Source organism: Triturus cristatus, chromosome 2_2 (genome assembly GCF_964204655.1).
Source record: "Triturus cristatus chromosome 2_2, aTriCri1.1, whole genome shotgun sequence".
Lineage (NCBI taxonomy): Eukaryota > Metazoa > Chordata > Amphibia > Caudata > Salamandridae > Triturus > Triturus cristatus.
Window position 1 is genome coordinate 631,706,822 of NC_140582.1, and position 26,555 is coordinate 631,733,376.

The following is a 26,555-nucleotide window of genomic DNA, read 5'->3' on the forward strand; positions in this document are numbered from 1 at the left end:
TAACCACAAGATCTCCTTTCAGGAGCCTGATTTCTCAAGCTCCTTTCAGTAGCTTTCAGTCAAACGTGCAAAGAAAAAAAAATAATAATAAATAAACAAAAGGCAAAAAGGCGAAAGGCAGAGGACAAGCTCCCTCTTTCTTCTTACCTCCGCCTCCACTGCCCTTTCGCCTATTCCGCCTGTTTCCTCACAACGCTACCCAGCCTCTGGGCCATCAGCTCGGCTCAGCAGCTCAACTCCACAACTCAGCTCCGCAAGAGGGGATGCCTGCTGATGCCAATGATCGCCCGCCCACGTCAGCGAGCAGAAAGATGGTGGAGGCAGTGGGCAACGGGCAATGGGCAGCGGGCGGCCAGCAGACGAATGGCAGATGAGATAAGTGGTCAGGCCAAGAGGAAAGCCCAGTGAAAAGCCGAGAAGCCAAAATCCTTGAACTTGTAATGGAGCCGAAGTGAACTGCAGGGCAAGCTGCCGCTGCGAAAGTCGGCGGAAGTCGGTGGGAGGGATAACACGCTGATACCGCAAGTGAGATGTGCCGGTGCCAAAAGAACCCAGTTGAGGCCCTGAGCGAGACCTGTACCCAGTTGAACTCTGGCTCGGGTCGGCTGTGCTGGGCTCGGATCGAATTGGCTCGCTTTTATTTTTTTCCCTTTCTGGCGCCTGGCGTCTGGGATCTTCACAGCATTCCAGCAGTGGCCAGCTCAGCAAGATTTTCCTCGTAGCTCGTAGCTCCTCCCCCTCTTCCAACAACAGCAGTCCGGATAGGCTCAGACCTAGAGATGCAGTGGGTGGAGTGGAGATGAGATCTGGGAGAGTGGTCCTTAGTGCAAGGGTGCCTGCATCAAGGGGATTTTATTTATTTATTTATTTAATGCGTTTTTATATAGCGCGGACTTTACCCGAAGGTGTCAGAGCGCTTCACAATAGGAACAGTGATGATACATGAGGAGAAAAATTACAAGTGAGCATGTTACAAAAGCAAACGTTACGTTACATGAGGCAATAGTGACAATTGTGCAAGTATCAAGAGCAAACAGAATACAAGAGGTAGCTGACGATACGTTACAAAAGGAAAAAGTGACATGTGTGCAGGTTACAAAAGCATACAAAGTACACGTAGAGGTAAAAAACTGCAATAAATGGCAGACACTCAAAACATTAAAACAAATGATACGTTACATGAGGCAATGGTGGCAATTGTGCATGTATCAAAAGCAAACAAAATACAAGAGGTAGCAAATGATACGTTACAAAAGGAAAGGTGACGTGTGCATGTTACAAAAGAGTACAACATACAAGTAGGAGGTATAATACTGCACTAAATGGCAGACACTCGAAACATAAGAACACACTGGGAAGGCACTTCTATAGGCATGGAGAAAAGAATTTACTATAATGGAAGGACTTCCTTCAGAAAATAGAGGGCGTGAATTAAATTTGGAAGTGTCTTTGAAGGAGGAGAGCTTTGAGGTCAGTTTTGAAGGCCTGGGAAGAGGTGGTGGTCCGGAGCTGAGGCGGAAGTGAGTTCCAGATTCTCACTGCGTTGCCTGAAAAGGATTGGGCCATCGATCTTTCCTTCTTGAAAGTGGGAGGTTCAAGCAATACATTTTATGCATTACGTGATGGTCTGGAGCCTCCAGAGAGTTTCAGTTTATTCACCAGGTAGCGAGGGGAGGAGGAGTGCAAGGCTTTGTGGGTGATACCGGCAGTCTTGTAGATAGATCTTGCCTCGATGGGAAGCCAACGGAGGGTGGATAACATGGGTGTGATGTTGTCGCTTCTTTTGGCCCCATATAAGAAACAAGCTGCTGAATGGAGAACAGACTTCAGGGGGGACAGGTGGGATTTGGGGAGGTCAGTAAGAAGAGAATTGCAATAGTCCAATCTGGAGCGAACCAGCGATTGGACCAGGGTTTTAAGGTCGTGCTCCAGGAAGAAGCGACGAATCCCCCACAGAAGGCGCAGTTGGTATCGAGCAGACTTTGCAATGGAATTGATGTGGGAGAGTAGATTGAGTTTTTTGTCGAGTATGACACCAAGGGATTTTGCGCTGTCGACAATGATGGTTTTATTGTTAAGTAGATTAATCTGATCCATCCATGATTGAACTGGGGGAGGAGAAAGTGAGGAGGAGAGGAGGAGAAATTCAGTTTTGGAGGGATTCAGAATCAGTTGATGAGTTAACATTCAGTTTTAAATGGAATCGAGAGTAGAGCTTAGGAAGGAGAGATCGTGAGTGGAGGCCACCTTAAGGTAGATTTGAGTGTCGTCCGCATAGAGATTATAGTGGATCCCGGATTTACTAAGGAGATTTCCCAAAGGTTCTAAATAGAGATTGAACAATGTGGGTGCAAGTATAGGGCCTTGAGGAACACCTTGACCGACCGCCAAAGGAGAAGAAAGACTGTTCGCTATTTTGATCATTTGGGATCTATCCGAGAGGATGGAGGCAAACCATTTAAGCACAGTGCCAACCATGCCCATTCTCTGTTGAAGAATGTTAAGGAGAGTGTTGTGATTGACAGTGTCAAAGGCTGAAGAAAGGTCAAGGAGGATTATAAGACAAGACTCTCCCAAATCGAGTATCCGTAGCGCGTCATCAATCACTTGCAGCAGGGCTGTTTCAGTGCTGCAGTTTTGAATGAAGCCGGACTGGAAATTGTCAAGAAGATCATTGTCCTTGATATGACGAGAGAGTTGTTTCGCTACACATTTTTCTGTGATTTTCACAAGAAAAGGTAGGTTAGTAATGGGGCGGTAGTTGTTGAGGTAATTCGCATCAGCGGTGGGTTTTTTAAGCAGAGGGGTGACCTGCCCAGTTTTGAAGGAAACAGGAAGGGAGCCTTGACAGAGGGAGAGGTTGACCAGAGTAGTCCAATAGGAAAGAGAATGGGTATAGAAGTCAATGGCAATGGCACTAGGGATGGGGTCAAGAGAATGGTTAGAGGGCTTTGTATCGAGGATGCATTTAAGGAGGGCATCTTCAGAGATGGGGTCAAAGTTCTGCCAAATGGTTAAGGATTTCCGCTTCTCTGTAGGGGTAGGATGAATGACCTGATCTACAAGTGATTTCACTTTTTCGTCAAAGAATATAGCGAATTCCGCTGCTTTCTTAGTAGAATCCTCCAACTTGGAGGTTGGGGGAGAGCAGTTTGGGTTCTTGATGAGGTCGAATAGTTTTTTGGGTCTATTTTTGGCTGAGTCGAGGAGGGATTTGAAGTGCGACGGTTTTCCAAGGAAGATGTGCTTGTGGTACTTGGATCTTGCTGAACGAAGCGTGGCCAAATTATCGTTGGAGGGCACTTGTCTCCATTGTTTCTCAAGGACTCTTAGGTACTTCCTTTCTTCATAGAGGGATTTGTTGAACCAAGGTGCTGAGGGAGTGGGCCTTTTCTTTTTGCTTTGGAGAGGATCGACATTATTGATTTCAACTGCAAGGACTGTGAGGCATTGGGAGGTGAGTTCGTTAACATCTAGGTCCGGGTCTAGCCTTGGGAGTGATAGCAAAGCAGAATCACAGAGGGTGCCGAGGTCAATATTTTTAGTGTCACGCAACCAGGAAGTAGCCCTCTTAGGTTGGCCGAGAGTTATAGTGTGTGATAGGTGAAGAGAGAATGGGATGAGGAGGTGGTCTGACCAGTCTACATGAATAGGGGTAGTGATAGTCAGCAGGCCTGCTTTACAAATAACAAGGTCCAGGATTGAGCCCTTAGAGTGTGTTGTTTCTGTGCAGTGTTGTATAAGATCGTTTGCAGAGAGGAAGGTGGCCAGCAAATTCGCAGAGGTGGCTTGAGGCGAGCCCCAGTGGACATTGAAGTCCTCCACGAAGATCTGATTGTCACTTTGCGAGTATTGGGCGCTGATGCAGTCCGTGAGTTCCTCCATAAACTAAGGGCTGCTACCAGGTGGGTGGTAAATAGCATGGAATCTGAGAGGTGAGCGGTGGTGCAATTGAAGCTCAAGAGATAGGCATTCAAAAGTGCGGAAGGAGCTGTTAGGAAAAGCCTTAAGTTGAAGGGAGTTTCTAAAGATGACTGCAACATCTCCCCCAACTTTGTCATTTCTAAATATAGAATAGCCTGTGGGTACTAGGAGATCAAACACAGAGTGAGAGGTATCGTTGAACCAGGTCTCTGTGAGGAAGAGCATGTCAATATTGTGCAGGATGATGGTATCGGAGATTTCAAGTTTGTGTTTTATTGCAGATCTGCAGTTGCACAAAGATCTGCAGTTCCTGCACAAATGATTGTTTTTGTGCAGGAAGGGGTATGTGCACAGATACAATCGCAATCTGTGTGCTGCAGAATACAGCACACATAGGAAGAGGAAAAAAACAGGAGAAATTAAAACATTGCTCCTCATTGCGCTTCTCTACGCCTCCCCTGGGAGGCATAGCATTCTGAAGCATTTTCAGGTTTATGATTTCTCGTAAATCTGGTAATGCGGCAGAAGCCATGGGTGTTGCATGGGAACATCCACAGCAACACCCATGGCATGCCCCTTTCATGCACAGTGTTGTGTGTAAAGGGGCTATATTTACAAGGACATGAAAATCCATGCAGGGTGGCTTTACGTGTCCTTGTAAATATGGGGCTGCAGGCTACGCCGCCCGTGAGTCACCAAAGGTGAACCACAGCACGGAGACCGCCCTCATCGCAGCCACAGACGACATCAGATCCCTATTGGACAACGGGGAAACTGTGGCCCTCATCCTCCTGGACCTCTCCGCAGCGTTCGACACTGTCTGCCACCGCACTCTGGTACAGCGCCTGAACAACACCGGCATCCAGGAGAAGGCCCTGGAGTGGATCACCTCATTCCTCGCCGGAAGAACCCAGAGAGTCCGCCTCCCCCCGTTCCGGTCAACGGCCACCGAAGTCATCTGCGGCGTTCCACAAGGGTCATCGCTCAGCCCCACCCTCTTCAACGTCTACATGAGCCCCCTCGCAACCATCGCACGTCAACACAACCTCAAGATCATCACCTACGCCGACGACACCCAGCTGATCCTCTCCCTCACCAGCGACCCGGACGCCGCCAGAGCCAGCCTACACGAAGGGATGAAAGACGTCGCCGAATGGATGAAGAACAGCCGCCTGAAACTGAACTCAGACAAGACGGAGGTCCTCATCCTGGGATCATCACCCTCCGCCTGGGACGACTCCTGGTGGCCCCCCGCCCTGGGAGCCACCCCTAAGCCAACGGGCCACGCACGCAACCTAGGCTTCATCCTGGACTCCTCCCTCTCGATGACCAGACAAGTCAACGCCGTCTCGTCTTCATGCTTCAACACCCTGCGCATGCTTCGAAAGATCTTCCGGTGGATCCCCACCGAGACCAGGAAGACGGTCACCCAGGCCCTCGTCACCAGTCGGCTGGACTACGGGAACGCCCTCTACGCCGGCACCGCCGCCAAACTCCAGAAGAAACTCCAACGGATCCAGAACGCCTCAGCACGACTTATCCTGGACATCCCCCGACACAGCCACATCTCCGGACACCTGAGAGACCTGCACTGGCTCCCTGTCAACAAAAGAATCACGTTCCGACTCCTCACCCACGCACACAAGGCCCTCCACGACCTGGGCCCCAAGTTCCTCAACAGCCGCCTGACCTTCCACAAGCCCACCCGCCAGCTCCGCTCCGCCAGCCTCGCTCTCGCCACCGTCCCCCGCATCCGCAGAGCCACCGCCGGAGGAAGATCCTTCTCCTACCTGGCAGCCAAGACATGGAACTCCCTCCCCATCCACCTCCGGACAACGCAAGACCATCTCGCCTTCAAGAAGCAACTCAAGACCTGGCTGTTCGAGCAGTAGCGTTCCCCCCCCCCCCCCCCCCAGCGCCTTGAGACCCTCTGGGTGAGCAGTGCGCTATACAAATGCCTATGATTGATTGATTGAAGGTGACGTATCGGCAGCGCAAGGGGCTTGTAAATAAGCTCTTGAGTTTTAAAAAACTGAATTCAACGGGAGAGAAGCTGCTAGTCTACGGTATCTACAGGTGAGGCACTAGGGCTATTCCGCTAAGCAAAGAAACTGCCAGAGAGGAATTACCAGCTCAGGAAAACATTGTAAGAACCCACCTGGGATAAAGAGGATTGGCATGAAGAATTAAAAAATATATATTTGATAGGGCTTGTTGTACAGGATGGAGCTACAAGACAAAATGGAAAACTATATTCCAGAGAGAAATTTCTAAAGAGGTGTAGATTAGGCTCTGGCAGGAAATCCGCAAGTATTTCAATGCCATGTCACTTAGAGAGGCAGCTTACAAGATAGTGTATCAATGGTATCTAACCCCAGAAAAAGTGCATCATATATTGTCTGATATTTCGGACATGTATGCTGGTGCTCCAAGGGACAAGTAGGCTGGGTGATTTACATATGATAGGACTGCTCGGAAACAAAAATGATTTGCAAACAGATCCTTAGTCACACCAAAGTTGTATTGGTTGTTCTGGTTCAGAGAAACTTGGTCCAATGTTGGTAGTTTTTTTTTTTTCTTTTTTTTTTTATTGAAAAAATACCTGGTACAATCAATAATCAATACATTTTGTACTTCCATCCATACAAAATACAGAGTATAGCCTGGCTTCCTTTACAGAGATTAGGGGATATTTCATATATATACAGAATATTACTACAGATCTATCGGGGCAAGAAATAACCACCACATGGGCTTCAAATCTCAGAGAAAAAAAAAAAAAAAAAAAGAAAGACCCCTAAAGCATCTCAACTTCATTACAGTCCAAAATATACAACCTACCAATGTTGGTAGGTTTAATGAAACCCAGATTCGAACAGCTCAACATACCCTATAAAGCCTTGTTTAGCTAGTTTGACCGTGCTCTCCATTGGGAAAAAAGGGAACCCCCAAGTATATCTCTGTCATTCCATAAGCCTTGACACTTTTTAGCTTTCAATAAAATATCTCATGGCTTCAGAAATAAGAGTACTTTAAGCAGATTGAAAATCTAAACTATTCACCAGTCTGGCTAAGGACATTTCAAATATTTATTTGGTATGAGGGGTGAATCGTCTAAGCAGAATGCTAGAGGAAAACTCTGAAAGGGATGTTTTGAGGGCTTGTCCTTCTGTTATTTACCCTCGTACACTCGACAGCATTGACATAATATTTTTGGGCTGGGGTGGGATGGATTGGGAGGGATGGGCTACTACTATGTTGGTGCCTGTTTCGTTTTGTTTATTTTATTATACACAGAGATTTCAACAAAAATAACTTCAAGAAAAGGTTAGTTTTAAGATTTAGTAACATACAGTGAACTGTTACAGAAAGGACTAGGCAGGGAAAAGAGACAGGGACCGAGCAGAGGATTTTGTGTACAAAGCCAGTAGACTCTTTCACACTCCTTTGTTGACAAACTAAAGAAGAACTCATGCAAAAGTCTTCAACTTGTTTGTTGTATTGTTTTGTTCTGTTAGTCACTTCAAATCTCATATGGTGACAAATGGTTTGCGTTCATGTCTGCCAATCACCCTGCACTTTGGCATTATTCCAGAACCACAGCAAAATGTATTTCTGTATGCCTCTAACAAGAGTTCCATCAATAAGACTTCTGGCATACTAATTTCTGTAACTTTTTGTCAATATGGCTGTGAGAGGCTTGTGATATGCATGCAGACTGTGGGAAACGTAGCTCAATTTGTAGACGTTAGTTGTGTTCTCTTTGGCATATTGAGTATGTTAAAAGCCACTATTATTAGGTTTTCCTATTGTCCAGTAGCAGTCCGTGGAGGGAGTTCGGTGGGGCAGTGAGGCGGGGCGGGGTGGGGTAGGGGCAGGGTGGGGAAATGTAAACACCGGAATATGTTTGCATATGTATGCAGCACGCGCAACGAAATTCGTTTTATTTATTTAAATGTGTACTTACCTCCGTTCATCCATATTCCGGTGTTTACATTTCCCCACTCTGCCCCTCCCCCGCCCCGCCTCACTGCCCCACCGAACTTCTTCCACGGACCGCTACTGCTATTGTCCATGATTGCTCAGAAACATTGTAATGACATGCGTATTCACTCCTCATGCAACCACATAGTAAATGGCCCTTTCTATTTCTGAGTGCATCTGAAAGGACTCGGTCTACCTAGTAGGATGCAGTAGTGAGGTATGTTCCTGTGACTTGCAGCAATGCTGTAACACAAAGCAAAGGAAGGTTCCATGGACAACTGAGAGCATGCAAAAGTTGCATCAATAGACATAACAAAATGACTAAAAGCTAACCATTGCTTCAACTCCTTCTGCACTAAATACAAGGTTCCTGTTCTAACATGGTCAGCATGCTTCTTGGGAAACCTCTATTTGCATAAACAACATCAGTGTGCCATACTTGCAATCAAATGGACATACTCTTTGTGGAAGCAGAAATGTGAAGCACTTCTGAATTGTTCTAACTCTGCCACAATCAAAACAACTGTGTGTAAGAAAGTGCATCTTTTTGCATGGTCATCGCATTTTTACTTACTGGATGTACTGGCATATTTTACTCAGAGCACTAGGAGGCTGATAAGCGAGTTTTAAGAGGAAAGGATCATGCACTGAGGAGTGCATGTGCTTTTAGTCTTAAAACATGGTTACAATGGCTAATTGTAATTGGAATCCTTGGCACAGGTATTGATCTGTTATACCATACTATAGCCTTATAGCCCGCTGTAGCATGCTATACCGGCTATTAAAGGCCCGCTGCATCGATAAAGGCCAAAGCCGAAGGCGAGGGACTTCAACAAGGCAGCGGGACTTTATTAGCCGGTATTTCCCAGCTACGAAGGGCTATAAGGCTATTAGAACATTCTGCCACTACAGGGCAATATATTCTAACAAATAAAAGAAAAGCTTCAGGGAGCGCGAGGGGATTGAAATCCCCTCAGGCTCCCTGAAACCTTTGTTCACAGCCAAAGCTGTGAACAAAGAAGCATTGGAATGTTGGAGCTCCGGGTTTATACCAGCCATTATAAGCCCGGAGCACTCCATTGTTTTCAATAGAGCTTCCAACAGTCCAATGTTCTAATACTGTTTAATAGAAGCATTCATGTAGGATCCAGTGCTATGGTAACATAAAGTAATATTGCTGTGTATTTTATGTAGATACATTTATTTGAAAGATCAGAATAGTTTCTTTAACCTTGTAACTGGTAATGGTGTTTGGGACATTATGTAAAACAGCTAAATAAAATAGATGTACCCCAATCTCACTAGGGACTTCTATCGCTGTATAGGTACAAACATTTGGCTCGAATCTGAATGCTGTGTAGTTGTGTTATTCATGTATTAGAAATAAACCATGCCTGAATACCTGAGCCTAAGCTGCAGTCATTTTCTGTGAGCAGGTATGTGTTCTCCTCTGGATTTAGATGTTGTAAGAAAATGCCTCTTTTGTATGGTCAATTCCACTCTTTTTGCACTGATGCTGATGATTTTTTGACTGCTCACTGGGGCACCACTAGCCAGTCACCAGTGCATATGTTCTATCCCCTCCAACACGTACAAATTGACTACACTCCTGATTGGCATATTTCACTTGCATATAAGTCCCTAGTTTCTAGTACTGGGGCCTGCAAGTTAAATGCCACCCCCTTTTGTACTGACTAGTGGACTTCAGCACATATTTTGCCACCACTAGAGTGACAATCCAACTCATGTCTCTAGGTTTGCCCCTGCAGACTGGGTGTGCTGTTTTAAAACTGCCAGTATAAACTGGCAAAAAAAAGCTTTAGCCAGACTTAAACATTCCTTCTTAATACTTATAAGCCACCCCTCAGAAAGGTCATAAAAGCCCATAAGGCAGGGTGCATGGTATTTAAAAAGTAGGATATGTGTATTTCAAGTTTTATATGTTTTAGAAGTGAAACACCTCCCAAATGTTTTTTTACTGTGTTTACGCTGGCGCTCCCATAGGAAATAACTGGTTTACATTATAACACCTTGTTGTATCTCAATTCCTCAGGTGTATCTTCTCCTTAGCTGCTCAGCCAAGTTAATGTGATGTCTGCGTGGAATGTTGGAATGCTTGATGACAGAGATACTGGAATGTTGGTGTGCCTGCTTGTGTGGTGAGACTGGCAGTTGGAGAGAGTGGGCTGAGCGGCAGAGATGCTGCTCCTGGTGGGTCCTGTAACATACTTCTTCTAAATCAACCAATAAATCTTCTACTTCTGTTATACTTACTGGCTACCTCTGATCATCATTGGATCCAACTTATTTACATTACAACAATGGCGACGATCTGGAAGAAATCCTGCGTGCTTTGGCCACAAGACTACAGCAAGACTACAGCAAGTGAGGAAACTTACATATTTACAGAACTTTATTTTACAAGAAACTACTCAAAGCTAAGCAACTTGAAAAAGAAAGGAAAAGAACGCCCCCAAGGTCCCACCAGTGTCCTTCACCATCTGGACAGCCTACCCAGGGCGCTTCACATTCCTCATGCTTATGATTTTTACTTCAAAAGAAATTTGATACAGCGTTAATTAATATATGATAAAGACTGGCTTACTTTCAGAATCCTGCTTTCCGAACCGTGAACTTTAAAAAAAATAAAGAAAATGTTCCACGATTTTTAAATTACTGGCTTCAGCAGTGCCTAGCTACGTGTCAAACATTTTGAGAAACTTGATGTTATTTATCTGATGTCAGAAGACACCGTTTATTTTTGCTCTAGCAAGGCTGCGGATATCACCATGGACATTAGTGTGGCATTAGATAATTATTTTACGGTGTTGGAGACAGGCGCTCTTTAACTGACTGAGGCGATGGGCTACTGGACAAATGTTACGTGACCAAGTATGGTGCTCTACCTATGTCTTGGGTGAGTTTTTGTCCGTGTTGACTTTCAAACTTTAAGCCTGGTCAAGGGTGGACTGTTTAGCAGTGCGCGTTGATGTCATGATTTGAAAATGTGGCGCGTGGTTTCCTCGGCGTGCTCGAACTCACCTGTGTTCTCTGGGAGGCGAGTCTGATTCCATGCCTGTCAGAGCTGTTCCTTGACGCCTGTGTGCACAGACGTACTGTGAGCCATCCGGCTTGGCGTCATCAAGCGTGCCGCCATATTGAGTTTCCACAAGAGCCACCTAAGCCATGCTGTTTCCCGGTGTTCATTCAGCGTTGTTTGTTTCTGCCAGTAAAGTTTTGTTTCCGGAATACACCAGGACATCGGATTCTGCTGTTTCTTCAAATACCTGCCTGTTCAGATGCTCGGTGATAATCGAGTAGTGTAGCTTGATGAACTGACGCATTTAAAAAAAAACTATCTTGCAACGAATGAAGAGAAGAATACTTTAAAAAGGGATCTACGGTGACAACGTTATTTATTTTAGTTTATTGTGTTATAATGGTCATCGTATGCTATATTACAATGTTAGTGACATCTTACAGTTGTGTGTTGCTCAACCTTCATAATTTTTACATGATTATTACTGTTGATATTTATGACTTTCCTTATTTGTTTTTACTGACTTAGATACTTTCAGGGTATTAGGCATTATCTTCAGGGTATTTGATGTTGGGAGCTGGTCTCCTTACTCTAGTTACATTCTTCAGTGGGGGTAGTGCGCACACCCTTCACACTGATTTCACCCTACATAGTCACGCTTGCATTACTCTCTACATTGTTATCTTTCAGTGATTACTTGCGCAGTGGGCTGTGTACCCATCTTTTGTTAAAAGGCGCAGTGGGCAGTGTACCCACATTTTTCTTTAGAAACTAGTAACGGGCAGTGTACCCACCTTTAGTTTTAATGTGCGATGGGCTGTGTACCCATCTTTTATTTTAATGCGCAATGGGCAGTGTACTCATCTTAAGTTTAAGGCGCAATGGGCAGTGTACCCATTTTTTGTTTTAATCCGCAATGGGCAGTGTACCCATCTTAAGTTTAAGGCGAAATGGGCAGTGTACCCATCTTTTGTTTTAATGTGCTATGGGCAGTGTACCCATACTTGATTTAAAATGTGTAATGGGCAGTGTACCCATCTTTTGTTTTAATCCGCAATGGGCAGTGTACCCATCTTAAGTTTAAGGCGAAATGGGCAGTGTACCCATCTTTTGTTTTAATGTGCTATGGGCAGTGTACCCATACTTGATTTAAAATGTGTAATGGGCAGTGTATCCATCTTGAGTTTTAATGCGCAATGGGCAGTGTTCCAATCTTTAGTTACAATGCGCAATGGACAGTGTATCCATACTTTATTTTGAGATCCATAAGGGGCAGTGTACCCATCTTTAGTTTTTACGCACAAGGGCACTGCACCATACGCAGTGAAACCTATATGTTCAATATTTTGTGACGCTTTTTCTATCGCCTTGCATTGTTTTTCTTACATCAATTTTTTTGCTTACTCTTACTTCTATATCACACTTTTAATTCCTTTATTGTCTATTTCTTTTCTTCCTTTACTTTACTTTTATGATGCTATAATCGAGTGTTTAACACGCAGGTTTTACATGCAACGTTTTACATGCAATGGTTGAGTTATTTCTATTATTTGTTTTCCCAAGGGAAGGGGATGTGCTATATCTTGAAGTTTTTCATGTGCTATTTCTTGAAGTTTTTCACACTGTTTCACCCTCCTTTCATTCTAGTCACTTTCTACTACTTATTCTCATTTTTCTAACCTGTCACTAGACTTTCATTCCTCCTCTAATGTTTATTGTGCGCAACGATGCAAGTACCATTATTCATACTTTCATGCTGCAAGGTTGCAAATTATTGTTGTTTATTCTTGTCCAAAGAAAGGGGATGTGTTGTATCTCAATTCCTCAGGTGTATCTTCTCCTTAGCTGCTCAGCCAAGTTAATGTGATGTCTGCGTGGAATGTTGGAATGCTTGATGACAGAGATACTGGAATGTTGGTGTGCCTGCTTGTGTGGTGAGACTGGCAGTTGGAGAGAGTGGGCTGAGCGGCAGAGATGCTGCTCCTGGTGGGTCCTGTAACATACTTCTTCTAAATCAACCAATAAATCTTCTACTTCTGTTATACTTACTGGCTACCTCTGATCATCATTGGATCCAACTTATTTACATTACAACACACCTTTAATGCTAAACTTCAGACCACCTTTTCTCCTGAAAAATTTCTTAATAAGAAGGTAACTTTTTGACTGGGGTCTACGTGGGTCACATATCCGACCTGCGCTCCATGGCGGTTGGCTTTAAATCTTACCTTTGTCTTGGTGCTTTGTTCTTTATGTTGCTAATATTTAATTCAAACTTTAAAAATCCATCTCTCTGGTTCCTCTCATTGGATTTTTGTCTTTTTAGATGATTCTGCTCATTACATTTTCTCTATTTGCTTAAATTGGAGTAGGACTTTTATTGTGTTGCGTTCTTGACTTTTAAATGTTTTAGTACTTCTAAATGCTTTATACATTTTCTCAAGTATAGCCTATCTGCTCTGTGCCACAGCTACCAAAAGTTGGGCTCAGGTTTCAATTACTGAAATCCTCCCTGGATTTAGCAAGAATAGTGACATTATTAATCATGGTGAACTACCATTCACCCCGAATAGCAATCCACTTAGGTGTTACGGTATTACTTGCTGAAGAATTTCCAGGAGTCAGACATGTTTACTCATGAAAAAATTATTTATTAATTCCCAAACTTTTCTCCAGTAGCCACGTCTTAACCATTGAAGTAGAAGTCACATGTATTCTCCAAAAATATTGTGTGAATCAGGCCTGGTTGTTATATAATTAACATATAAAATAGGAATAAGACTTAGCTATTCACAGAAAAAGTATTGTTAATCAATGCCCATGGCATAAGATATAGTGTAGGTGTGGAGATCTTAGTTATTTTTTAGGCAAGTTAAATGATTGAGAGACAAGATGCCAGTAAAGGAGTGGATGGAATTAGATCATCAGGTACTACCATTACTGGAAATTAAGTGGCACTGTTAAGTAATAAGCTGTACACACTGTACACGTCTGCTTTGGGGAAGACAGACACCATATGTAATTTTTATTTGTCCGCTGGAGAACATGTTTGGGGTGTTCTGGTGCCCTTCCAACCTTAGAGGATTTCCGCAACCTCCTTGCAGAAGTAGATCTCTGACCACCTCCAGTATAGGAATCGGTCAGTGATGTGTTTGTGAATGCACACATACACTCACTTCTGTGAGGCATAAAGAAACTCATAAGGTTAACCATGCCTATTTCAAACCCATTCTGTTATCACACACAATTATGCAGGAATCAATGAATTTACACCTGCTAGGTATCCTCATGTGAATGTCTACTGTGTGTAAGTCTTATAGATGTGGGTAAACCATGAACTTTGAATGGAAACAAATATTCATGAGGTCTTGGCCACAGCTTTAACTGTCTGTTGGCAGACCTATGATTTCAAATACATATCAGGTTCTTGGAGTGGGCTGTGGGTGATCCCCTGGCTCCAAAGATGGCCTTTTAAGGCTGATACCTATTGGATTTGCTAGTCCTTGTTTTTTCTTACGCACACATTACTTAGTCAGCAACACCTTATCCGTTACCTTGCTCAGTCCTTCAAGACATCCATTTGTGATGCACAGCTCCATCTGACCCTTTTCTGGACTATAATTGACAGTTGGAGGATTATGGACCCTTATTTGTAGGTCTTTTAACCAGGATACAAGATCTGGAATTCTGGAACAAAAATACACATATATGAATAATCCCACTATATTCTCCCAAGTAAGAACATTTAAATGCTTGTTTCAACTTAGAATGAGAGTGGGTAGTGGGATATTGAAAACATATTTTAGGAATGTGCTTTCAAGTACATAGAATTATAGGGTGATGATGCACCCTTGTTATGGATGTTTATGGGTATGGAGAGACAAAATGCTAACCTGTGACAATGGCTAGCTAACATCTAAAGATCCAAATTTTGTTTAGACTATCACATAAAATCAAGTGGTGTCAGATTGCATTATTTTGTAGTCTGTATGGCCTATTCACAAAGGCATTTTGGAGTACGTAAAGTAATTCTTCTGTAGTACTCTTTTCATACTCTTACATGCTTTAGTATATTTGCCTCAAAATAACTAAAAGGGGAATAAAATGGGAATACCCAGGCAATATTCATAAATGGTACAAATGCCCCTCTTTGCACTTCTTCCAAGATGGAGTTGGTTGTTGTGGGGCTTAGTCCAAAAGGTATGTAAGAATATGTAAAACTGAACTCCTATAATGCTTCTTCCCATGAATTGCCCCATTGAGATTCAGAACTCCTGTAGCTCAAACTGTCTACCCAATGTTTGCTGGGCACACCCAATGAGAGTGTGCATTGGTGCAGACAGGAAGTGCAGAGGGAGTAACTTGTTACGTGCTAAAAGTTCTTAATGTGATACACTACCACCTAGAGACCGCCCTACTCGCCGCCACAGACGACATCCGCACCCTCCTGGTCCAAGGCTTCTCCGCAGCCCTCATCCTACTCGACCTATCAGAGGCCTTCAACACCATCTCCCACCGCACACTAGTCGCCAGACTACATGACGCAGGCATACAAGGAATAGCCCTGGACTGGATCAGATCATTCCTCACTCAGAGAAGCCAAAGGATCAGACTCGCACCCTTCCTCTCCGACCCCACAAAAATCACCTGCAGAGTCCCACAGGGTTCATCACTGAGCCCCACCCTCTTCAACATCTACATGGCCCCCCTCGTAGCCATCGTCTGACAACACGGCCTCAACATCGTATCCTACGACAACGACACCCAGCTGATCCTCTCCCTCACCAAAGACCCCACCACTGCCAAACTCAACTTCCAGAAAGGAATGCAAGACGTCGCAGTCTGGATGACCAACAGCTGCCTGAAGCTCAACGCCGAGAAGACAGAAGTCCTCTTCCTTGGTACCACCCCTTCTGCATGGGACAGCACCTGGTGGCCGACTGCCCTCGGAAGCCCATCTACCCCCTCAGACCATGCCAAGAACCTCAACATCATACTCGACTCATCACTCACCATGAACCGACAGGTCAACGCCGTCATCTCCAGCTGCTTCAACACCCTCTGCATCCTCCGCAAGACCTTCAAGTGGATCCCCCCTGAGTCAAGGAAGACAGTCGCCCACGCACTCATCACCAGCAGAATGGACTATGGAAATGCACTCTACGCCGGTATCAACAAGTAACTACTCCGCAAACTCCAGACAATACAGAACACCGCCGCAAGACTTTTCCTCGGCCTCCCGGACACGAACACATCAGCAAACACCTACGAAGTCTCCACTGGCTCCCCGTGGAGGAAAGAGTCACTTTCAAAATCCTCGCTAACGCCTACAAATGCCTACACAACAACGGACCCAAATACCTCAATGATAGAATCAACTTCCACGTACTCAAAAGAAACCTCCGATATTCCAACCTCGCACTTGCCGATCCGTGCGCATCCACAGACCCAAAGCAGGCGGAAGGTCCTTCTCTCACATTGCAGCCAAGACCTGGATGAGCTACCAGTAGACATCAGACGCGCCACCTCCCTGAACACCTTCAGGAAGACCCTCAAGACCTGGCTCTTGGGCTTAACAGATCTACGGACCAACCCCCCTCAGCGCCTTGAGACCCTCACGGTTGTGCAGCACGTGTACAATTCCCTGATTGATTGAGTGAGTGTGTGTGTACATTTTTTTTTTTGTAGAGTTTTATATAGCGCGAACTTGACCCGAATCGGGTATCGGAGCGCTTTACATAGCACCAGTTACATTACATGAGGACACACATTCATTTTTATTTTTTTTGTTAGGCACGGGGAGATTAAGTGATTTGCCCAGAATCACAGGATGTTTTAGCGTCATTACCAAGACTCAAACCCAGTTCCCCAGGTCCAAGGTCGAGCGGCCAACTCCTCTCCCCTCTATTTTTGTTTGTATGTGTAAATATTCCAGGTGAAATCTGACAGACACCTCACCATACCCGACTGCAAGCACTTGTACCCAACTACTTATCACAAAACACATTGATTAGGAGTTGTAACACCCCAAACACCCCCCCCCCCCCCCGGAGCTGCACCCCTGATCACAAATTAAACTCCCCACAATGAGTATTAACTTGCTGGACACAGAATTATCAGGTATTTTTATGCATGTTGTCCACATCTACATGGAGGTTAAATCAGATATTTACCCTTTTCTCTAAGCAGCTTGTGAATATTTGTTGGGGCCCTGTGTTGCTTGGGAGTGTTGGGTGAGGTTTGGGGTCAGGCGTTTTGTGGGTATTGAAGTTGTCGTTTTTCTGGGGGAGCACTGGCTGCTCCTTTTGTGGTGCTGTAGGAGATGAGCGGAGGCTAAGCTGTGCATCAGGTCACAGATCCTGCCCCTCTTCCATCCATGATTTTTGTTGGCGCAAATCCACACCCATTAAAATGGCCCAGTGTTTCTGGTCCCTGCAATTTTTGGGTCTGGAAATACCAGAACATTCATAGTTTTTCTGAAGAGGTATCCCACCCCAGGCATACCACACCAGGTCACTCGTAATGGAGGCTGTAATACAATATTTTTTTCCCCAAGTCTTTCTTTGAAACCCTTGAGGTTTTGCCAGTGTTTACAAATGAACGGAGTCTTCAATAGCTAGATCACAAAGTTATTATGGAAATACTACTGCTGGGAAAAAAAATCTAAGCTAAAATTTGAGAACCTCTGGCAGACCAGATGACTAATTTGCACCCATTCAGCATAGCTGAAAAATATTACAATTTCAAATACTTTGGCTGAAACCTTGTTTGTTGTTTATCATTGGTAGCATGTTCAAACTCTCTAAAGAAGATGCCACCATGAGGATTCAACACAATATTACATCATTGCATTGAATTGGTACCATAGAGGTGTAGTTTTACTTGGAATGATTATGCTTAAGTGTAGCCTCTTCACTTGGGAACCCAGCCAACGGTAGCCACAGCTGTGGAAATCACCTGCCAAGAGACCAAGGGCTTGTTTTAGAATTCGGCAAGTGGTTAACTCCATCATAAACATGATGGATATCCTGTCTGCCTTATTAAAAATGCCATCAGATATAATGAACTGGCAAAATGGCGGGGAGATATTTGTTACGTTTGTGACAGAGTTACTCATCCTCCGAACTCTAAATCAGGCCTTAAGTAAGATGGTAAATTAGCAATTGGCTACTCATGGTTGGCCATGCCTGGGCCAAAGAACCAGTTTGAGACTTTTCTGGAAGTATACCTTTCCCTCAGAACAGTGGTCTTCAACATTAACTTATTTTCCCAGATAATGAAGGTTGTCTGTACTGTACCCTTGACCCAATGAATAATTGAGTGCTATCTTCATCAAATCCTCTCCGATTTCGATAACGTTTCCATCATGCATGGTGATACTGGCTTTCTTGAATGGAAACGTGCTGCTGTTTGGTACACCCACACATAAACTAATTAACGATGGTGGTGATTTTGAGTGAAGCAAACCTAATAAAAATAGAAGAAAAAAAACAGATTTACATTATTGTACACTTCGGCCCTGATTCACAAATTGCACTTTTGCATAAGATTACACTTTTGATCACGTTTACTCTTTTTCGAAAATAGCAAACTGGACCTTTGTAGTAATGTACACTTTAGTAGTAATGTATAATTTTGTAGTGATTACAGCACTACACATTGCTAACCACTTGCACTGCACACAGTCCCATAGAACATAATAGAGATAGGGTCTTAAAATAAAAACCCCATATGAAATAATGTTAAAATCATTTAAATTATTTCAAATAGTTACAAATATAGATAAATATAAATTAACGTTGAAAAAATATGAGTAGTTCATATTTTTATATAATGAATAACCAATTTTGAATAAAAAATAATATAACTATTATTGCATTACTATTTATTTCAAAATAGGTTATTAAATACTATTTGTTGAACATGATTTTTGCCTTCCCTTGCTGAACCCGTATTTGTAGGCTTTTAGGACTCTGCACACTTTACTCCAGCTAACCACTGTCAAAGTGATTGTGTTCTTCCTTCCAAACAGGATAAAATTGGTATACACCCAACTGACACATTTAATTTACTTATAAATCCTTGCTACTACATGTACCCAGGGCCTGGAAATTAAATGCTACTAGTGGGCTGCAACAATCCTTGGGCCACCCACTAAAATAACCCTATGAAATATATCTCAGGCTTGCCTCTGAAGCCTGTGTGTGATGTTTTAAACTGCTGTTTCAACCTGGCAAAATAAACCTTTTGCTAGGCTTAAATCTTACTTTTTAATATTAATAAGTCATCACTAACGTGGGCCCTAAAGGGTCATAGGGCAGTGTGCATGCTATATAAATATTGGAATATGTGTATGAAGTTTTACATGTTCTAGCAGTGAAAATCCCCCAAAGTCGTTTTTGCTATTCACTGTAGCAAGGCTAGTGATAACTTCAGTTGGGAGCAGATCGAGAAATACTTCTTCCACTCATTTGAGTAAAATCTTTAAATCTTCTTAAATGATAAAGTTGCATATTCATTTACTGTTCTGAAAATGGGACTTTTAGAAAGTTGGCATTTACCTGCCTAAACCAATTCTGTCTTTCTTATGGTGTCCGGGGTCCAGTGACTGTTAATGTCTCTCATTTGGTTTGATGTGGGAAAAAAGGGCCTTGGGTGTGGGTAAGGGTGTTCCTATCCTTAGCAGTATGGGTTGTACTCAGCCCTTCCTGATCTTCAAGGGTAGCCTAAAGGCTACCCTTGAAGCTGCCTGCCCTGTCACTGGCAAATGCGACTCACACTTTGGCCTGCCTACCCTTTGTCTCCCTGGGCAGATTGAATCCAAACCCAGGGCAGAGGGAAGAACTGACCAGTACCAGTTAGGGTTAAACAAAGATGGTGACCCCCGCATCCAGATTGCACTGGGTATAAAAGTAGCTCCCTCAGAACCTCTCATCAGAACACTCTTGGACCTGTGAACATTCAGAAAATGGACTGCCCTGCTATCTGAAGAAGGAAGACTGGACCTGCTTGCCTTCAACCCAGGATCACAGAAGTAACTCCAATTGTCAGTTGGCTATTTCCTCTTTGAGCTACAATGACACAACAAGCTTCTAGAGGCTTGTCTGTAACTACCCAGCTGACCAACAGCAATTGGAGCTGCCTGTATCAAGCGACTGATCTCAGCTGGAATGAATTGTGACACCCCAAGAAGTGCTCCATGAGGTTCTGCAACATTGGCTGATGTCAAAATGTGCTCCTCCAATGTACAAACTGCAAGAACTGGACTTTAGGTGAAAATCCAGATGTTTTTACCTTTTTGCATTGGAAAAAGACCATCTTCAGTCTCTCCACAAATGTGAGAGGACTTTAGCAAGACCAACGTGGGACCTGCATCAGACTCCTACTGTAGCATACTAGGCCCAGCATTTTAGTTTTTGCCAATGATTCATACCATTCTCTTGGCACTCCGAAGGATCTTTTATAGTGCCGAGAGGGGTTGGATATGAAGGGTTCCATCAGTCAACCAATGAGGACCAGGATTTGGATAAATGCACTACAAACTAGAAATCAGACTCATGTAGATTACTCTCAAAACAAAACTATAAAGATAAAAAATTACCACGGCAAGCCCAAATCTCCTGAAGAAACCTAGGCGAGCTAAAATCATACACACTAAGAGTTCAGTCAAAGCTATACTAACATTAGTATTTGATGCTCCGTGATCTCTCTAATGTGATCTCTGCTAGTCATTAGTAACCCCAAATTAGGAATGCACATTCATTTGGAGAGAAGCAAACCATGATAGCTGAGTTCATATGGCTTAGTTTAATTTATCACATTTTAAGGTAAACAAGTGCATCAGTAAATCAGTTTATAGACAATTTAGTAAAATTGTAATAGGTAAACTGAAATAAGATACCAAAGTGCAAGAGTTCAGAAAGGGACATGAAACATGCAAGATCAAATAGTTTCCCAAGAAGGAAGAGACAACTCAGTACACACAGTGTATGCGTCAGTTCATAAAAGAAGTCAGGTGAGTCCGCATACACGCTATTCAAGATTGCCAAGAAAAGTTCTTCAAAGAATCCGTCACCAGCAAGAGTGCTAACTCCAGCCAGGCAACAAGAAGAAGCAGTCCCATGTCGGCTAAATTGGACAATATTATATTCTTGAAGTTCCTGGGGTAACACCCCCTGGAATCACCTCATCTGGTCAGACCACTCAGTCCATTAGTCAGTTTACATAGGAAGTGTGCCAGGCGACATAAAGAAGACACAAATTGTAGAAAAATAGGTGGGACAGTTACGTAGGGCCAGATGCATAAAGAAACCGTTTTGCAATTTCCTAACTGCGAATCTTTGCGATTCGCAATTAGGAAATCCAAAACGGAATGCATGAAAGTGTGTGGAACACTTTTAGTGATTCCTAGGGGATCGCAAATGACCTACCTCATGAATATTAATGAGGTAGGCCATAATTTACGACCCCCTAGGAATCACAGGGATGGTGGCCTGCTGGGCTAAGCACACCACCATGTCTGTGACTGCTTTTAAATAAAGCTAATTTTAGGGGTAATGCAGCCCGTTTTCCATAAAGGAAAATGCAATGTGTTTAAAAAACAAAAATGAAAAGTTTTCTTTTCAGTTTTTAAGAGCAGGCAGTGGTCCATGCTTAAAAGACAAGCATTTGCAATGCAATACGTCTCACTTTTTTTTTTTTTGAGTTAGAGCTATTAACGTTGTAATGGAAATGTGTTTTACATATGTGAGAGAGTGCGAGTGTGAAAGTGATGGAAAGGGAGAGAGAGATGGTATATAGAGGTAGTTTGAGTTATTTGCATATATAATTTAAGGGTAGAGTAAACAGAGAGTGTATGCAATAGAGATTGAAAGAGTTAGAGTAAGGTAGTTACATGCTGGCGGCAGGAGACACTTGTAAAAAGCATTGTCAGGGTGAAGTTGCTCCCACAGCTACAGGTTAAAGTCCCAACTGGCTGATTGCATCATTTATGACACGAGTCCCCTTGTAAGTTGTGCAAAGAATGTGTCACATTCAGACAATTTGTTGACAATATGCGGAGTTGGCTCTTTTTACGTTTGTTGTCAGATTTTATGAAAGTTATTAGCGAGAAACAAAGCAAAAAACACAAAATGATTTACATAAACAGCGCAGATAGGGAGTTTCAACTGCACTGCACATAGCTTTAAACTACTCTCATCTAAAACAAGTGCCTGCAGAAACGAGATACCATTTATAACTATAGAGGTAGGTTAGTAAAATACAAATTGAGAATAATGTTTTTTTCTTAAATAAGTGACCTGATGACTTTGCAAAAGTATAAGCCATACACAGAATAGACAGCATATTTGGTAGGAACGCTCCTTCAACCACCCTCACCCCGGCCACTATTTTCCATGCGTCAGAGTCAAGAGATTACAATTCGGACCCCGAGCAACCACATACCTTTTCTGAAGGGCTGTTCATTTGCACTGGATGAAAATATTTTTCTCTTGCAGAGCTAGGATTGATGAAGTTTTAACCCGTAGTGCTGGATTGTAGCAACGCTGAGAGAGAGGATCTACGAGGGAGCTGCGCCACCATGGCTCTCAGTCAGGCCAGGATAGAGTCAGGGTGTTGCAATGGGACTGGCTGTCCAGCCTCCTCCCTCCACAGCAGGAAATGTCAGACCGTGTCAGGCTCAGGGACGTGGTGGCTTCCACTGGTGCAGCAGCTGCATTGGCACCAGGGCCCAGAGAGTTCAGAGGGGCCTATCAACCCTGAGAATAACTGTATTTTATAGTTCAAACAGCAGCCGGGAGAGGGGGGCAATTCCTTTCCTTGCACAAGGGCCCCTGCAAGGAATCCGAAGTCAAGGCTGTTTTAGCAAGTCGAGAAGTCTGCACTGCAGCTGATTAACAAGCATTTGCAATGCAATAGGTCTCGCATTTCGCGAGTTTGAGCTATTGGCATTGTAAATGACAATTCCTTTTATTTATGTTTTGGTTTTTAAAACATAAATGAAAGGGATTGTCATTTACAATGCCAATTGCTTAAACTTGCGTAAATGCGAGACCTATTGCATTGCAAATGCTTGTTTTCAAAGCGCGGTAAATCTACCAAATGGGACAAATGCGCTGGCGGCTTCTCGCCGCATGGAGCCCATAGTGCTGCGAGAGTTTATTGCAACTACACGGGAGGTTGTCACAAGCAGAGATAAGGGGTGAGGAAGGGGGGGGGGGCACAGCAAAGGGGTGTTCACATGAGCTACTGAGGTCCCCTGCACGGTTTATAGTTTGAACTCATGGGGAGGTTTCTACAGTATGCCCAGATGAGAAGTGAGCGCATTGTATGTGCACAGTCTGTTGTCGCCGCACTTGAAGACGGGAGGGATCACTGTCCACACCAAGCCCTAGAAACACAAGGACCAACCCGAGTATGTCTGCTCATAGCGCATAGAGGAGAGGTGTTCAGTCCCAAGCGCTAGAGCAGTAAAGCCAGGGCTTTAAGTGGGCCGGGTCTGTCCACCGGCAGTTACTTTCAGGGGGCATCGAAACGGGTATCTATCGGGCTCTATTTTCAGGCCTCGCAAAGGTCTTTGACATGCTGTGAATGGAGTCTGCGTTTATTTATGAGTGAATAGTGTGTTTAGCAATGCCTAGATTGTTAAACAAAATCAGACAAAAGTGCTGGTAGAGGGACTGATAATGAAGGACTACACAGATGAGGAATGCACCCACGTTCAAGGTAGGATGCCCACTCTGTTCTACATCACAGTTTTCATACCACTGGTCATTATTATGTGGATCATGAAACCCGCCCCACCACATGGCTCTCGATCCAGTCAGAGGGAGCATGGGGGTTGCAGGCTGCAGGAGCGACCCTTCAAGGCAGAGCATAATGTAACCTGAACCTCCAGCTCATGATGGTCCTTTCAGAGTGGAGTCTTAATGGACTTTCAGCTGGGCTGACTGAGTGCAGTTTACTGTAAGAGGTCAGGCTAAACATGTGGTACCCCAGGACTTTTTTGCACATGTCTGAACCCTTTTATTTCTCATTTCACGGCTCTGGCACAGCATTTTCTGCGAACAATTGTATCTTCACTGGCATGACAGCGTCTTACAGAGGCGCAACTAGAGCCAAATTTCGGGGGGGGGGGTGCGGGGGGGCTGATAAAAATGTCTGGGGGGGTGGGCTAATTCATCCAGCAATATGCAGAGTGAAGATGCAGGGGCTTTAAGAAGGAGTGAAAACACAACAAAGCCTCATTAACAAGTGAAGGGTCTTTTAAAGACCTGTGAAGTACTCGGGTGTGGCTGCAAGAAGACGGCCGCCAGCCCGGGAAGCTGTCTCAGCCGGGCTGACACACACGACGGGGGAGGGGGGCTGAAGCCCGGTGAGCCCAATGGGCGATGCGTGCCTGGCGTCTTATGTATAAATGTGACTGGCATTAATATGAAAAAGACAATGACTTAGTCAACGTCATGAACAGGTTGAAAGAGATGCATATTAATAGCTTGTTTTTAGAGTGGCAGTGCATACTTCATTTATGGCGCTTTTAAGTGCAACAAATAACAAGTGTTTTGATTGTATAAATAATCAGTTTACAGAGCTAGAGGCAAATTTCGGAGGGTGGGAGAGGGGATGCTAATAAATATTTCGGGGGGGGGTGCCAATTCTTCCAGCAATAGGCAGAATCGAGTTGGTTTAGACCACGCCCCTACTTGGATAGGCCACGCCCCTTTAAGGGGTTGCCCCGCCCCTTTCCCCCCCACTTAAGGCCCTGAGTAAAGCCACTCTTTTGCCATGCTTTCTTTGTTTGATTTTTTTCTCTGGAAGCCCAAAACTGCATAGTTTGTACTCTTCAATAAAACCAAAAGAAAACGACTGGGATTCTTTGCCTTTACTGCCCACTTCGGCCGTATTATTTGTTGTGATGCAATAACTCTTCATGTGTGCACCGTAAGAAGGAAAAAGGAACGAAGAGCCGATCCTGCGACGAATATATGCTGTTGAGTTTGTTTGTTGTGTTGTTTGGAGGGGTTGGGGGAGATTCTTAGTGGATAAGAGGGATGTAAACATTTTCACATCGAAGCAATATGTGCTACACTCCCTGAAGAACATTTCACAGGATCTATCACCTAAAACGTATAATGATAAAAGAGGTAGGAATGAAAAAAAGCACGTTTGATCCACGTGGGTCCCTAGGCACTTGATTGTTCCTTGCAGACACTGGCTCTGAAGAGGCTATCAGCTCTTTTTATGGCCAAAACATCTCTGCGCACATTCTTGGGTCATTTCTCTTCTTTGAGCCATATTCAGCAAGTTGCAGCGGATTCACAAAAAATAAAAAAGAATGAAAAACATGACATCGATTTTGAGCACATCATGCGTGAACTTTTAGATACACGTGTCCAAAAGAGAAACTGTTTATAACGACTGTAAATAAGTAGCGTGTTCAACAATTCAAAGCGAAGTACTAAGCCGAGTTTTAATAATTCAGCAAGCATTTTTTTTTTATTTTTTACTTTAGCTTCCTTCATCCTGTAGTTAGTAAGAGGAGAAATTGATATGAGCATCATCTTTAATGTATTCGGGCTCCTTATCATCTTGTGGAGAGTGTATGTGGCTGCGCTGCACTTTACTCCCTGCTATACTACAGAGCGGGATCCCTGCGCAGCACTGCACTTCAAGCCGTGCTCACGAGAGTTGTGCACCAGAGAGCGTATTCACTGTGTGCAGCGCTGCACTTCAGCCTTGCTCACCAGGGTTGTGCACCCCAGATTGGGATACCGGCGCAGCCCTGCACTTCAGGCCATGCTCAGCAGGCTTGTGCACCACAGAGAGTGTTCACTGTGCCGCTCTGCACTTCAAGCCTTGCTCACAGGTTTGTGCACTGCAGATTGGGATCCCGGCGCAGCCCTGCACTTCAAGCCGTGCTCATCCGGTTTGAGCACCTCAGAGCGGGATGCTGTTTTAGCGCTGCAATAACACATTAGCCAACACACTCGCCAGAATGCATACTCTGCAACATATTTACAAGGGACACACACACTGTCAGACGCATTCACCACGACTTAAAGCCACCAACACGTTCACGCAGCGCACGCATGGACTCAAATTTCTGTGCCCACTCTGCAGCGGGCGCGCACACCCACCTGCACAGAGGCAAGCAGCTTCATTCATTCAAGGGCCTGCCTCTCACTCCCCTCCGTTTCAAGCCGCGCTGTTTAATGCGTACGTGCAAGAGTAAAAACACAGCCATTGAGCGAACGTTGCGTTGCGAAACAATATATGTCACAATATACCGAGAAAGCCAGCTTCGCGCAACAGAGCGTGGAACAACGGAACCCTCCCTTGTAATCCCAACTTCCCTGTGACGACATTGTGTGATCCAGGACAGATAACATCTACCTGTGGCACAGATCGGCCTAACCTGGGGGCTATACACAAATAGGCATTTACGTTTAGCTCACACTTTGCATTGCATTTGCACCTGGTTTATAAGTTAGGGGAGCCACTCTGAGCCAGGCAACAGTTTTAAACCTGATTGGTTTGTTTTTCGTCTTTTGTCCACTCATCACCCACCAGGACAGAACGTGAACTGATCTCAACAGGAAGAGAGTAG

The 26,555-nt window shown here is 44.2% G+C and overlaps 1 protein-coding gene across 1 annotated transcript in view; it reads right to left on the reverse strand.

The window, feature by feature from the left end:
- LOC146862603 (kynurenine/alpha-aminoadipate aminotransferase, mitochondrial-like) overlaps positions 1–26,555 on the reverse strand; it is an 829,492-nt gene that overhangs the window by 292,677 nt on the left and 510,260 nt on the right. Inside the window, exons 4-5 of the mRNA XM_085641832.1 lie at positions 18,247–18,415; positions 14,503–14,635 (exon numbers count right to left, since the gene is read on the reverse strand). Coding sequence (XP_085497958.1) covers positions 14,503–14,635; positions 18,247–18,415 — 302 coding nt within the window. The remainder of the gene's footprint in view (positions 1–14,502; positions 14,636–18,246; positions 18,416–26,555) is intronic.